The 16,829-nt window shown below is 36.5% G+C and overlaps 1 protein-coding gene across 2 annotated transcripts in view; it reads right to left on the bottom strand.

Moving 5' to 3' along the window:
* The window catches only part of LOC150096381 (calcium uniporter protein, mitochondrial-like), a 147,687-nt gene extending 144,284 nt beyond the window's left edge, over nucleotides 1–3,403 (bottom strand). Inside the window, exon 1 of one of the 2 annotated variants that reach the window (XM_090409152.1) lies at nucleotides 3,261–3,403. In XM_090409152.1, coding sequence (XP_090265278.1) covers nucleotides 3,261–3,353 — 93 coding nt within the window. In that variant the 5' untranslated portion in view covers nucleotides 3,354–3,403. The remainder of the gene's footprint in view (nucleotides 1–3,260) is intronic. The other variant, XM_090409153.1, reaches the window with a different exon arrangement.
* Between the last annotated feature and the right edge of the window lie 13,426 nt (nucleotides 3,404–16,829).

Here is a 16,829-nt window from a genome sequence, read left to right as displayed (position 1 = left end):
GATGTTCAGTTGTATTCAAATTTCTTGTATTTTTCTTCAACCCACATTGAAGATGTCTTATAAGACATGAAACAAAAATATCTCAAGTTTTTATAACTACACAATATAAGCATAACAAAAAATCAATTTTTAGAATTCTTGAGGGACAAACTTCTTAAGCAATAAATGATTACAGAAACACGAGACCGTAGTCAGGTGACCAATGTAATGATAAAGTACAGCTTTAGTAGAGCTGTTTAATTATGATTTCATTCCTGGGGGGGGGGACAGAAAGGAGAGTTCCTTCCTGTCCTTCCCCTGATCAAAAGGGAATGAACAGGATGTACTTTGAATACTGAGCTCTAGATTCCAGTATATTAAGGTTACTGGATTTCCACACTTCCTTTAATATAAATTAAACATGCTGAGAAATCTTTAATTTATAGTATAACCAAGTGGAAGAACTTTCAACATTTATCTCTAATTTAGAGTATTTTAGTTTAATTCTTTATCCAAGTGTAAGCAAACAAAGTTTGCGCCTGAAAATATCTTCAGGACTGAGGTAAGGTAGTGCAACACCAGGCAACTCCAAGCAAAGGTGGACTAAGCTCTCATTACTCCTTGTCTCAGTATCTCCCATAATGCAAAACACATCTCTTTGGAATTTGCATTAAGGGGAGGACCACTACCCAGACCGGTTTCAACCTTTATTGAGGTCTCGTCAGTGGGAGACACCCCCAAACGTGGAGATACTAAGGCAGAAGCAATAGGAGAGGTCATATTTACCTATAGGAGTTGCCAACAGGTGTACCACCTTATTATTGAATTACTCTGGATTTAGAGAAAGATGTTGGAGTACTCACTGCTCAGATTGCAATAAGGGTCAAAACCAATAAGGGTAGTGACCTTTACCATAATGCATAGCATTATACATGTCCATAAGGGTATGTGCTTTGCATTATGGAATACTAAGGCAAGTGATGTGGAGTCATTAGCCTCTATATACAAGTTGTCCAGTCGTGAAGTTACTTCACATGCAAACTTTATCTGCTTACACCTGGATAAAGGATTAAACCAAGAATATAATTTCTTGGCATCTTTAATTTATAGTATAACCAAATGGAAAAACTTTCAGCTTGTTTTAATGGAATTTGCTAAGCAACTGACAATGCCACTGATATGTGGTCTAATGAAAGTATTGCAACTGGATGAATTCCTAATGGATGGAATGAGGATAAAATAGTCACTACATAATGGTGGTAACAGAAAAACTGAGGTGCCAGTTACAAGCTAGTGAGTTTCCAGGAGCAGGGGATGAAGAAGACACCAAGAATCAAACTAATTTACTTTGCACAATCTGGAAGAACAGCTAACATCCATCTTGAAGAACACAGAAACTACATTCATTATCTGCATTACAGTTGTTCTATCCATAGCATGGCTACATATAACTGAATTTAATGGGGTAAAACCTCCCTTCTATACAGAAATAGATATAAATCTGAGATACCATTTCTAGAATTCTCCACAGCATTACAACATTCTTCAAATATCAACAAATTCACCTGCCTCATTTCACCAAAAATCTAGAAGACCATATTGTGACTGACTTTTGCCAAGCATCACCAAGCATCCATTGAATCATCCACAGAGGGTGCTAGTTAGGACCCTCGTGGATGCAGGATCCCACCTTTCACACTCAGTCTGCATTTGCCTTCCAGCTGTTGTGCCTGCATGCATGTGCTTGGTGTAGTTTTTTGTACCCATGAAGATAACCGAGGTGAAATACTGTCATGATAATTTAATAACTAAATAAAATTACTTAGTTAATTATCTGTAGATGTTTTTTTTTTTTTTTTTACTTTAAACATCAACATGAGTGATAATTAACATCTAAGCATCCATACCAGAAAATTCATGAAAACAGGCAGGAACACAGTATAATCAGACCATATCTGGTTTTTAAGCAGAGATCTGGTTGCCTGGATATATGTAGGTGGCAAGGAAATATTAGAGAAAGAACTGAAGTGTTTCAGTGAAACTATTTCAAGCTTGTCAAACATTGAGGAATGAGAATATATTGTAGGGATGTGCTCTGTAGAGCTTGGAGGAGGAGCAATGTAATCGAGACATAAATTGCTATGTCTCGATCACATTAGATATTATTGCATAAGGTAACAGCCAGTGAGAGAACAAGAGTTCATCCCTGGAAATGAATAAAGATTATGTGAATAAGGAAGAACATCTTTTGTATGGAGATTAGTGAAAGAACTGCATTGTTATCTGTAGAGTGTAGTTTCCTGCAAGCATTCCTGTATTTTCTTTTTTAAATTTAACAGTGTATACAATTGCCTTTTAAACTTATCCTATTTCTGAGAATGCCCACAGTGGTATGGACATGTGCACAGAACACCTACTAAAAGGTTTTCACAAATTTTCCAAAATGGAGGAGAATGACAGATATTAGCAGAAAGACCTAGAAGGAAACAGATAGAAAATATCAAAAGTATATACAGCCTGAACTCTTACAAAAAATTAAATAACTTGGATGTTGATAGACTGGACTGGAAAGTAATTCCTCAAATCACCTTAGGTAGATGAGGATGATGATGACTTACTAAATGTCACTAAAAAGTTACTGTTTATGATGTTGCATTGTTTTTCCTCACATCACAACAGTTTATATAAGCATTTTATCATAGCTAATTCTGCTTCATATAGCTTATGATGTACATAAAACACCTTCAAACTAAGTGTGTATGTATATATATATATATATATATATATATATATATATATATATATATATATATACACACACACACTCCACTATTTCCTATATAATTTTTATTCTGTTTGTTCATCTTCTTTCTTTATTCTTTTTGCTAGGAAGGTAATTCTGCCACTGCTGTTAAATTTTTAATTACACTGAGGAAAAGGTTTATTATTATAAAAATCTAATTTCAGAGAAATGGGGAAGGAAAGTTACAGTTTTTATGAAATTGATATTTACGCTTTCTTCATCCCTTTAAACATTCATTAATTTTTTTATTATTATTATTTACCGTAAGTAAGTAGTAAAATATAATAATGAATGTCCCAGATGATGAATTTTTACAATTCATCATCTAGGACATGAAAACATAAGTTAATAATTTAAAAATAGCATATTTCAGCTGTCAAAAATACATTTAGTTAACAGTCGCCATTAAAATGACTTTTTTTTTTTTCATTTGAATTCTTCAAAAACCGAAAAAAAGGTTACAATCATAATACGTTACCTTGCATACAGGTAACTGCCTTCCTGATTCCAAAAGTTTCGAGAAAGTTATCAAATAACTTCCCGCATCACTACAACCAATTTTAAGTGCCATGATCGTGGCACACAATACATCATCCCTGAGTTTTAAATCCGATCTACCGCGGTAACTCAAATTAGTCAAGGCATTCGCAAATAAACACATGCGCCGCTGTACATGTTAGAGTAATTTAATTTTTTGAATTTATGGAAATATGCGAATATATAATTCTTATACATTAAAATGGGATTTCTATTCTTGTTTTTCTTAATTTCTGATGCAATTTAACTCAATAACTACATATAAATAATTTCTAAATATAGAATTAACGTAATACACACATTTACGTAATCTGTGGACAAAGTATTTTCCAATACCAGCTACAGCTATCGTTTCGATTTCAAATTTCAATTTGTAATAATCTAACAATCAGGATTGATAGAATCACCAAAATAAAAAAAGAGGGGGAGGGAAACGACCTTTGTTCAAAAACTTATAAGTTAATTTTTTTTCTGTTAATAATACTACTAATAAGAATAAGAATATCGCAGTAGTAAGAGAAAAACTATATGCAAATAAGTTTCATTTACGAATTTGCAAACCTGTGGTTTTTTGTACTGTGGGGAAAATCATTTGAAGCTCCGAAAAGAAGCAATTATTCCACAGTTATTTTCAAATATAATATATAAACTAAATTAATATTTATATAAATTAATTTAGGTGCTCTATAGCCTAAGTAAGAAGAACCACGAGGGATGCATGCAAACTTCGGTTGGAAAGACCTAGATTCGCATGATGCCATGAATCTGGGATTTTCATACTGAAGACGGATTAACTGTCTCGTACGGATGATGGGATTTTTTTTTTTTTTTTTCGCCCAGAAAGTCCTTCTTAAAACAACCACACATCTGCTAGAGAACACAACCCAGTTAATAAATAAAAATACTTTTGCGAAGCAGATTAGCGTAATGTGGAGAGACCACATAGGCAGAGTGTGGCTGTATTGAATGGCCGACCACGACTAGTACTGAGTCATTAACATATCATTTAATAAGTTTTTTAATTGTTTTTTAAATTATATCTCAGATAGATTTCATACATAGATACAGTGATAATTATATATACACGATTAACAATTATATAACAGATACTTGTAACAATTATATAACAGATACTTGCAAGTTAATAATATTCTTAAATAATTCTTATATATATATATATATATATATATATATATATATATCCGTCTATATATATATATATATATATGGGGGGGGGGGAGAAACAGGAATTGCTTTAATTTTCATTCTCGCTATAATATTTATATAGCGCCTGTTTCAACTCTCTGTATGTTCCTAGGTTTCTGTCATCGAACGGCAGTTTGTTTATCATGTCAGGTACCTAGAAGTTTCGGGTGGTTTTGGCGTACTGATTGTTGTACTTATATGTTATGTAGTTTGTTGACTGTGGTCTTTTTAATTGATATGTTGTCCTGGTTACTCTATAGGTTGGGCTGTAGTAACGTTTTAACATGACTGTGTCGTGGCATAAGTGTTTCACCTTAAATATTTTGTGTTTTGTCTGTGCTTCCTGCATAAGTGTGGGTTGTTCACTGAATATCAATTTTATCATTTTATCTTGCAACCATTGTAACCTGTTAAGTCTGTAGTCTGCACAGAATGCATATGATGTGATTGCATATCTTACAATGTTTTCACATAATATTTTATAGATTAGTATTTTTATGTGGGTTTGGGCAATGTCTTTTAATCTGTATAATTTGCTTGCTATTATCCTAAGCTTGGTATGTAGGTAGTTTATATGGCTATTCCAACTTTGATCAGCATCCAGGTAAAGTCCGAGATAACATGTTGTTTTCACCTGTGTGATGGTTGTGATTTTAGGTTCTGCGCTTTGTGTATGGGAGGATGAATGTCGGATAGTGAGATATTTAATTTCTATGGTCAGGGTTTAGGGGTTTTTGAATATCATTTGCTTTGTTTTTCCAGGGTTTATACAGGGTGTTCGGGATAAATTTGACATATTTATAATTAATTATATTTTTCCGTAAGTTACATGTATTAACACACACTTCTCTTCATTTAAAAGTTTGGACCCTTCTTCATTCATATACAAGATGTCAGAAAGGATGGATAGCTGGAACCCACCTGAATCATGGAAGAGAATAACTTGTATCATGATGATTCGTGCCCGCCATCAAAATAAGGATATTACGACTGCTGCCCAATGCTCCCTGAATACAGTAAAAACAATCAGGCATGAACTAGAGACTTGCAATGGTGACTATGAGGATGTAGCAAGAAGAAAGATCCCTAGCAGACGATCTGATTGCGTTCGTACAGCAGAATTCCTCGCAAATCTGCAGGAACAGGTGTTGAAGAACCCTGGCATTGGAATTCGGGCTTTGTTCGTGGAGTTGCTAACTGTAGTCAAGCCCTGGATAACAAGGGTAGCCAATGGTAGGCCGTATGTATGGCAGCAGGATTCGGCCCCTTGCCACACCTCTGGGAAAAGTCAGAAATGGTTGTCTGAAAATTTCTACGACTTCACCAGTCCAAATGTTTGGCCTCCAAACTCCCCAGACCTTAACCCCATGGATTATTTTGTATGGGGCGCAGTTGAAAAAGACACCAATCGCACTTCCAGTAATACAAAAGCCCAGTTAATGGATAAAATTAAAACAGTTTTTGCTGCCCTTCCCAGGGAGACTGTAGCATCAGCTTGTTCGAGGTTCCGAAGCAGAATTGAAGCTGTGATCGATGCTAATGGTGGTTATTTTGAGTAAATCTTGTTGATAGTATTGTAATTAACTCTGCCTGTAATGTTTTTTTGTCAATTCATTAAATTTAATAGATACAAAGAAGATTTTCTTTTTCCTTACGAAACTGTCAAATTTATCCCGAACACCCTGTATATATGCCGTTTTCGGTTAACCAGTTAGTGATTTGATTGATGTCGTGTTGCATATTTGTGCAAGCGATATTTGCGTTGTTATGAATGGATACTATGGCACTGTCATCTGCATACTGGAAGATTTTACTTTTTAGGGAAAGGTAGTTTATGTCGTGTGTGTGTATATGTTAAATAGAATGGGAGATAGGACAACTCCTTGCAGTACTCCACAGGTTACATATACCTATTTGCTATGCTGATCCTGTACGTGTGGTGTGCTTTCTGTTTTTCATGTATGCTTTAAACCATTGGAGTAGACGACCTCCAATTCCGATATGCATTAGTTTCGTTAACAAGGTTTTGTGTGTTAGTGTGTCAAATGCTTTTGTTAGGTAAATGAATACCACTAATGTTATTCTGTTTTTATCCAACGCAGCGTTTATTGGATCTGTGAAATCTTCCAGGGGTGTTGCTGTTCCTTTATTTTTTTGAAAGCCATATTGTGTTTGGGTATGATTTGAAATTTTTCAACGTATGTGGAGAGTTCTGATACACGATGCGCTCCATGATTTGGTTGATTACGTGGCGATGGGTCTGTAATGACTTATGTTTCTTGTTCCCTGTTTGTGTATGGGTGTGATTAATGCAGTCTTCAGTGTTTCAGGTATGTGTCCCGTTTCGAAGATTTTATTTAACAGTTTTTGTATAACTGGAAGTAGGTTGGTTGAGTGTTTCTTGATGTCTTTTGGTCTGATTCCGTCTATCCCTGGTCCTTTGTTAGGGTTAATTTGTTGAATTGCCAGTGATAGTTCTTCTTTTGTTACTGTGGGGAACCACATCGACTGGGTTGCTCGTGGACCTAGTGGAGAATGTTCGTTTGTGTAAGGAAAGGTTGTTTCGTGTAGTTTTTGGACAGAGTTCACGAAGTGCTGATTAAAGTTGTTTGCCAACTATTTGAGGGATTTGGGACAAAGCTGTGTTTTATTGTTTCTCAGGCAATGGTTCTGTGTATATTGTCCAGCATTTCATTAATCAGGTGCCAGGTTTCCTTTATGTCATTCTGAGCTGTTGTTAATTTGTTGCTGCAATAGTTTCTTTTTGCCGTTCGAATCTGGGTTGTTAGGAGATTTCGTTTTCTTTTGTATTCAGCTTTTAAAGCGATATTGTTCGGCGACTTCTTAAGTTGTTTCCATAGGGCATCTTTTCTTTGTATGTCTGTTAGTATGTTGTCTGTTATCCATGGATTTTGTTTCGTTTGGGGACGTATTTTTATTTTTGTTAATGCGTTGTTATATATTTTGTTAAATGCAAGTTTAAGATTATTATATACAGCTTCAGCAGAGTCTAAAAATGCTATCTGCATCCAGTCTGTTTTTCTGATTTCATCGTTTACTATTGTTTCGTTTAGAATGCTATAAGACAGTTTTGTAGTCTCAGTGATTTGTATGGGTTCTGGTTCAGTGTGTAACTGTAATGCTGTGAATTAATGGTCTGCCAGTTTGCATGTTATGGCGGCTGCTGTGTGGCATTTTGGAGGGGCCCTTATATTTATATGATCAATGCAAGTGAGGTTATTGTGTTTCCGACTATCTCTTCTCGTGTATACTGTATGGATGGGGTTATGTTATATGCCGATAATAAGTCTAGGTATTGTTCTGTGTTGTTATTTATGTTCCTAATGTTTATATTAATGTCTCCTATTATTATCAAGTATTCTGAAGTGCCTAGTTCCGTGGCTGAAAGCCATCTGTTTGGTTCTTCTAGAATTTTGTGGTGCTTAAGTTGGGTGGTCTGTATATTGTGTTTAATATCAGGGAGTTTTCCTGTTTGATGTTTTTAATTTCGATGCATATGTTTTCTGCGTACTCTAATTTATAGTTTATTTCTGTTACTTCTAGTTTATGTTTGGTAAATATTATTATACCACCGCCTCGTTTTGTTTGTCTGCAGTGTTTGTGTTGTTGGAAGTGTGGCATTTGGTAGGTGGATGCCTCTTCGTTTGTCGTAGATACTTCAGTCAGTATTAAATGTCTATTTCGTCTATATCTTCCTTCAGATAAGCTTGCAGGGTCCGTCAGTATTTTTGAATGCTTCTGATGTTGATGTGGAGAATAGATAGTCCTTTTTTCGGGATTGTCACTTGTTTCCATTCTGTTATTGATTTCAGAATGTGGCAATTATCATGTTCCTGGGTGATTACGTCTGCTTGATGGTCTTCATTCATTTTGGTTGATGTGCTGTTCCTTCTTTACGAGTTGTCAATATTCCTTTCAATGTGGCAGCCTGTTGAGGTCGTCTACGGATTTTATTTCGATTGGTTTTGCGTCTTGTGTCTTTCTAAGCAATATTTTGCTATCTCTTATCCATATAAACTGGTAATTTTTTCTGTTTTTACTTTTCTTGCTTGGTAGAATATTTTCTGATAATATGGCGTTAGGTATTCGGTCAAGTATATTGGGGTATTGTCATGGTCTCCTTTCAGATCCTTGAGTACTGGTTTTTTAATCCTGCTAGCTTTTATAAGTGCAGTTTTTGTTGGGCTGTTGGTAAGACGCACTACGACGTGAGAAGGACGGGTATTATTTTCTCTTTTCCTTTTTTGTGGTAACCGATGCACTGACTGGATGTCTCTTGATTCAATGGGATAGCCAATTTTTTGGCTTAGTTGTATTACGGTGTCTCTTAGATGTTCCGTAGCTATTTCTGGGAGACTATCTATGAGGAGATCATTTTTGTGCTCCTGTTGGTTTATGAGTTCGTACTGTTGCTTTAAAGAGTTTAGTTCTTGCCGTAGTTCCATTGTCTCTTTAATTAAATTATGCTGTCTTTCCGTTAGCTCTTTAACGCAGTTTTTAATTTCTCTAACGGTCTGTAATACACCTTCTACCGAGTTATTATTAAATTTAATAAATTCCTCATATTGGTTGAATTTTTCTGTAATTTGTGCGGTATGTTTCTGAAATAGTTCTCCAACAAAATCGATTCCACAGTCTTTTAGGTTTTGTAATCTATTTTCAAGTAATGCATTTAAAGTTGGCTCACCTGGGTTTCCGTTGTTGCTTTCTTTGTTTTTAATTCCCTCTGTTGTTGATAGCTGTTTACTGGCTGCGGTTCTTTTCTGCATGTGCTGTTTTCCGCCTGCAGTCGAAGGCGATATTCCTTTGTTGTCTCTGCAATGGGGCACTTCCACTCGTCACGATTCTTGTTTGATTTTCACTGCCAAGTAGCCTCAGACAATCCTGAACATAGAAAATGCATGTTTCTCTGGCAGTTCCTACATGTTACGTGGTTTTCTTCCCCCATTAAGTCTTCTTGGCATTTGTAGCACTTCATATTTCTTGTTTGACGATCTTGATGTAATTTCTAATATGGCGACTTCCTTTGTTCTCTTCTGGAGTAGTTGACCAACGTATACTTCGAACTTTGAATACTTATAATTTACTTATTACTTAACAGATACCTACAGTTTTTAGATCAATATGTTCGTCTTGAAGCATGGAATTCACTGATGTACTTTAAATTTTAATTCACAAGAAAAGATCTACTTTGCAACTTAAAATATGGGAGCATCGAAATAGCATGCTTGTGACCGCTTGCTGCTAAAACGCCCTCTTATAATAATAATAATAATAATAATAATAATATCAGCCTGTATAGCTCAGTGGAAGTGGGTGTGCCCTCCACTGCGCTAGACCGCTTGAATTAAGAGTATCGCAAACTCTATTCGAACAGCCGGCAGGAGGAACTTTTGCTAAACCTGTTTTCCGACCGGTTCCCGAGTTAACCGATCTAACACAGGTAAGCGGTCTTTTCTCCCTGAAATCCGGTTTTGTCTCTCGTAAACTCAAGAAAATCAACTGTAGAAGCCATGCTATTTTCAGACAGTAAACCATTAAGTTATGATTAGAGACCACAAGAAGGCAGCAGCATCTCTTCACCGGTCCCCTGTATAATTAGTGATAGTCTTGAGCCAAAGTTAGATAGGACTAAAACGACCTCGCCTATTCCCTATATGGGAATAAGAAGCATTAGCTAATTTTTTTAATAATAATAATCATCCTTACATTTTTGCTATTTGGCCACATGATCCAGACAAAATGAACGTTTTTAGTGCATTTGAATAGCCAACATCCTAAAATCCACTTCACAATGGAACAGGAAGCTAATGACTGTCTGCCCTTCCTAGATACATGACTTCCTGATAGTCCGTATCTTCTTCTTCTGCTTATAGAAATCCCACACAGACAGTGAGATATTTGCACAAATATTCACACCACCATCATCCAGCTCAGCAGTATAGTATCTTAAAAACACTAACTCACAGAGCCAGAGCTATTTCCTCCAATGACAATGCTCATACCACAGAACTAACTTGCATCACACTTTCTTAGCCAATGGTTATAATCGCCATAGAATAGAAAAAAATACTAAATTCTCCTGGAAATCTCCTCCATTGCCTATTGCAACATAACAGCAAAACTGTTACCATCCCATACATTCAAGCCAAATCTGAAAAGACATCTAGAATGTCTAATAAACATGAGCTACACAGCATATTTAAACCATAACCCATATGTCAAATTGGCAACTCTCATCCATTTACCTAAGTCGAACTCTCTTCTTTATCACATACAGGAGTTTATTAAGTGCCCTTGCCTCAGTATATATACAGACAGGAAGAACTGTTGACATCTGCTTTGGTGAACATAAAAAATACATTCGGAACTATCGTTATGGCAAGTCGGGTCGAATGCCGTAAATATCCCTTGACACGGGATCAAATGAAAAAAACAAAGGTGCTACACAGAAGTCATTATAATGACTAATTTGACTTATAAGTCAGAGAGATTGTTTCTGGAAACAACAGCAGCCTAAAACATACTCTAAACCTCAACAAGTATAGCTGTACAAATTTACCAAAAATCTGGGAGATGGTCATTTTAATATCTCATTAATACTTTTTTCGCTCTTTTTTCAACATAGATGGCGCCAATATAGTACTAAATAGTCTCACCATTATACCAAATTGTTGTTAATTCGTGTATTGTGACAAATGGTTCTTGTGCTTTAAACATGCTGGATATAATACCAGCGAAAAATACACAAATAATTTAATAAACATTAGTCATTTTTTATAATTCTGTGTTGTAATCAGTACAGTTAAAATAAACTAACAATAAGGGGCTTCGAAAGTCTCAGATCTCAGATCCACATATATGAAGTTGCAAGATGACCCATTGCACACTAGTGTCATGTGTATCCACGAGAGCAAGAAGAAGGCATCTGTTTGAATCTTTCGATTTGGGATGTATGTCTTAGAAGTTATACAGTTTACAAGTAGTTCTTGAGTACAAAATTATGAAATGTTTCACGGAGACTGAAGAAGCTGAAATTCGAACCTTACTCAGAGAATTTGGTTTCTAGTAAGTATAACAATAATATCACACTAGCATTGAAATGAATTTTTTGCTGAGCACCTTTGGCAAACATCCATGGTCACATTATGATTCGCATCCACAGCTTATTGGTTAAAAGATTAAGATGCTCTGTGGTATGTCCATCTATTTGGAAATACCGCAGAGCATCTTCCCTCTTCCCCTACATATTCACTCACAACAAAGTCATGCATGCAAGCACTCACGCATACATACACACCCAGCGTTCATGAAACCATAAGTCCACAAAGTCTCTTAGTGATCAAAGCTAGCAAATGGGAGATCTCCACTTACCTCTTTAAGAATGCAGAGAACCTACCTGGAATACTGACTTAATGTCCAGTCCTCACTATTTCATTTAAGAGATAAGATTTTCATGAGGGATTCAAGTCAAAAAGCCCAAAGTCAGCTATTTTCACATGATCCACATCACATTTGAAGAATTCAAGAGAATCACCATCAGAATAAGAAGTGCCAATGGAAAGCAAGGCAAAAAAAGTATCATAGAGAAGCCATATCGACCGAATTGGTGTTAGAGATAACTTCAACAACAACAACAGGTGATATTCATCCAAAAAAAAAAAAACAATTACAACATGTTCTTTATATTCAGACAAGAATGCTCATGGTAGGGAAGGAACAGCTATAGACTGTAGTGACACATTAACTACAGTTTTAACAAGATAATTTTCTTGAAAGGTAAACAATGTCCAGTAGAGAAAAGTGAGAAATATGAAAATGAGAAGTTGAACAATGACACTTATTTGTATATATGTTGCCATACAAGGTTCGACTAAAGAAAGTTCTGCTAAAAATATCCGCAGGTGCCTTTTATTCCCCTATAGGGAGTAAGCGAGGCCATTTAGCACTAAGTTTGGGAGACTGCTGAGAGAGTTCCATCTCCAATGGTAGCCAGTCAGAGATAGCTGTGCCCACGGCTACCACGAATTATACTCAGCATCCTGTAAAGAGAGGAAGCTGACAAGTACCATCTCATGGTATTTGTTATTAGATACCATCTCGTGGTATCTAATCCTAACATTATATTTTGGTGTATCAAATAATGTGGTTTCTAGGGTCGACTTTCGTCAATTTACAGGAAGATAAACCCGAGTTTCCGAGAGGGAAAAAAAACCACTTATCCATGCCAGAAATTCACTAACTAAATCTATTTGGTGGTAGACTCGTTCCTCAACGACATGCTGTAATATTTTCTAGTTGTGTAGATTTGATTCTAATCACAGACGAGAGTAATTTTTTATCCTAGAAATTATTCTCTTAATGGTTTGTTTAATGACAATAAATATTTTATTTTCATTAAAGAAACCAGTAACTCGGGGGGGGGAGAACTACCATTAAATTCACATGCAATTCACACAGCAATGAGGATTGTGCAACCCTATGAAAATGACACAATAGCAAAACAAATGGAATAAGTGTGCGGAACTGAATCTAATTGAGAATATAATTATTGTTGCATAACTATTCTTATGTAATTAGAAATAAGCATGGCGAAAAACCAGTGTCACATATGTAATAAGAAATAAGTCTTAAATATAAAGTAATCGAAATAACAACTGGTCTCACAAAAGACAATGCAGCACTTCCAAATTTGTGGTGTTTTTTAGGGAATTGATCATTGTCTCTTGAAAGAAGACAATGCAGTGAGTCATAAGGCTGCTGTAACTGTGTGGTTTGTAGACTCTCACCCCACTTGACTGGCCCCGATCTTAACCCTGTTGACAATCTGTGGGCAGGCCGTACTTATGCACAGTTGCATGAGACTCTAGCTGGGGAACCCCGTAAAATTAGAACCAATTTAAGGATCTCAAACAATGAGATAAGGCCTGCCTCGAGAAAAGTGTAAGTTCGGCTGTGTCTGTGGGATGAACTGGAGCATGAGGTGAGGTGAAGGGACATCCTACCGACATCAACTTAACACCTAAATTCTCATTGATCGCTATCGAATGAAAGTGGAAAGAATGCCGCTTTGGATTTCTGTAGTCATCATGGAGAAAGAACCCCCTAAATCTTATTAAGGGCCCCAATGCTGTTTGTTTCTCATACTATGAAGTCGTTGACTTCTTTCTAAGCAGTGTATATGGTAAACATTATTTACTATAATGTATATATGTATTGTTTGTTAATAAAAATATTCCTTGTAGAAATGGAGTTAGCATCGTGTTAGGCCTTAGGAAGAAGGAGCATGTTCTATGCTCCGTTGTCGTTGATGACTAAGGGGACTTTTTCTGAACCTTTCTTCTAATGGTTGCTCAGTTAGTCGATCTCCGACCGAGCCGAGTAAGGTTTTTCTCCTGGAAATTTGGGTGTTCAATCCCACAACACAGGAAAATTTACCATCTGAAATAGTGGAGAACATATACTATTTCAGACAATAATATATTGTGTTATGGTCAGTGGCTGTCTCCCACACTCTTCACTGGGTGCTATTTAAAGATTAATAGTTTGGACCAAATTTTCTCTAATTGGCTTAAAGGTGGACTTTGACTACCCCACAGATTTTTTTTCACACAATAATACTAGTAGGGATTAGAATGCCAAGATAGATGGTGGCAGTTGGTTATTCTCGTTTTCTTTTATGTAACACCTGGCTAGGAAAATGCACTTGCTTTGCATTGATAATATACTCAGATGTGAAAGAAAGCTATGGCATTCGGACAGTTGATAAACATACGGTGTCAGAAGAACTTCAATGACAAGACATTTTGCCACTTACTGAAATTGTCAGACTATAGGAAACGCGCCTAGATACGAATTTGCCAGGGTGCCAAAAACCTAGCTACAGTACTGCATCCCTAAATTAAAAACAAAAATTGTATGACTTAAAAGTGCACATATATTTTCTTTTAGGAAATAAAAAGACAAATTATGATAAGACTCAGGAAACAATTCAATCTCCATTGGTAGACAGTCAAAGCTACAAGCCATTATACACGGAAACCGTGATGTAAGAAGGCTTACAAACGTCACCATCTCGTGGGCCATATGCCAATACTAGGTTTATTGTCTGTCATTTATAGTCTGTGGATCCTAGGATCGATTTTCTTGAGTTTAAGGGAAGAAAAACCCTCGTTTCCGTGAGAAAAAAATTTTTCCTGCCAGAAGTTGACTACCTCGTGAACCAGTCAAAAAAAGAAATTATGGGAAAAAAAGACATTCGGTCACCATTCTTCAGGTGGCCTAGTGCTGTGGACGTATACGCCACTTCCACTAAGCTATATAGACTCTAAACTTAGAAAAAACTGAATCTTGGGAACTTTAAAGATGCTCTATTCACATCTGTCGACCCACACTAGGAGGGCGCTTAAAAAAAGACAGTTCACATCAATGGATTATTATTATTATTATTATTATTATTATTATTATTATTATTATTATTATTATTATTTAGGCATTTGACAAAATAAATCTTTTAGAAATTTTACCTACACAAACCTTGATTTTTATTTTTAAATTTTAAAAGTTTTGGAAAATCACATTCCCTTCTTTGTCAACCACACTGTTTGGAAAGAAGTTAACAGACAATATAGTGTGAGGAAGAAGCATCCTGTCAGGAAGAAACAGCCTGGCGCCCACCTTAATAAGATGTATGACCTCCTCTTGCTGCAATGACTGCAGCAATCTTATAGGGTATATTTAACACATGTGCACAATAGCGATCAAGTGAATTTTGGACCATTCTCCCTGTATGCATATATATATTTATATTGAGGTCTGGACTGCTATGGGGCAGATGTCCCACAACAGTGGTACATCTGCCCTGCAACAGGGGAAATCACCTGATGCTCCAGTTCATCCCACAGATGTTCAATAGGATTGAGATCAGGGCTATGTGGAGGTCAGTCAAGTGTGGTCACGTTGGAGTCCGCAAATAATGCAGTTACAGCAGCAGCCTTTTGACTTAGTGAATTGTTTTGCTGAAAGAAATAATGGTCATTATCGTAGAAGGCCACAAAATAGGAATCATTGCGTTCGCTCTCTCTCTCTCTCTCTCTCTCTCTCTCTCTCTCTCTCTCTCTCTCTCTCTCTCGCTCTCTCTCTCTCTCTCTCTCTCTCTCTCTCTCTCAAGAAGATTCAGATACTTCTCAGAGTTTGTAGTGGTACGAACATCGAACTCGGAACACAAGTCTGAGGTGAAGCTAAGGAAAACAGAACCATACGATCACGCCACTACCTCCGAATTTCATAGTTGGGGTTCTGCACTCTGGGAAGAGACGTTCATCAAGCATCCGCCATACCCATCCATCTGTTCGGGAGTAGCGTGATTCGGCGCTCCATACACAGCTTTCCAAGTCCCACTGTATACGCTTTTTGCACCATTGAATAGAATAGTGCACGTTGGTTTGGGTAATGTGGGACTTCCATATTGCGGTCCTAACATCGAAACTCATTTTATGAACCTCGGATGGGAATGTTTTTGTTGATTCGTGTTCCAGTCGATATCCGCAATTCCACACTCAACGTGTCGGCCGAAGAACAGCAGTTTTCACATGTATATTTTTTATACATGGATATTAGCAAATTATCCATGTATAAAAAAAAAATATATATATATATATATATATACATGTAGAAAGTATTTTACCTTGGGTATAACAAATGTTATAGATACCAAGCTATTTTAAACCTGGCTTTACTCCATTTCCCAAGTAAGCAAACAGACAAATAAGTCAAGTTTGCGTCTGCTCATAATGCAAGTCTAGCTGACCCTGCAGGTAGTGCAAGACCAAGGTAACTCATGGTAAAAGTAGAATAAGCTCTGATCACTAATCTTAATATTTACCCATAATGCAAAGCACATCTCCTGGGAGAGATGTGTATGATGCTTTGTATTAAAGGCAAGGGGCCATTACCCAGACCGGTTTCGACCTTTATTGAGGTCTCATCAGTGGGAGCCAGGCTAGAAATACCAAGCTTTTAGTAATACACAGCTTATAAGTATTTTACCAGAACAAGTTACCATAAGGTGTTTTAACCTGATTTGTCTGTTTGCTTACTTGGGAAATGGAGTAAAACCAGGTTTAAAATAGCTTGGTCCATCATCATCATCATCATACGTATCAAGGATTTAGGCCTAGTATGGCCTGTTCCGGGCTTAGAATTCATCGTTGAATTGTTTAAGAGGACGTCCTGGTTTTCTTTTTCCTAATGGCTTGTACTGCTTGTTTTGGTAATCTTTCTA

This window comes from Typopeltis vanoorti, chromosome 19 (genome assembly GCF_054136105.1).
Source record: "Typopeltis vanoorti isolate ZY-2024b chromosome 19, IOZ_Tvanoo_1.0, whole genome shotgun sequence".
In the NCBI taxonomy this organism is placed as follows: Eukaryota; Metazoa; Arthropoda; class Arachnida; order Uropygi; family Thelyphonidae; genus Typopeltis; species Typopeltis vanoorti.
The sequence above is the reverse complement of the archived record's forward strand: the minus strand, read 5'-3'. Positions and strand labels throughout refer to the sequence as shown.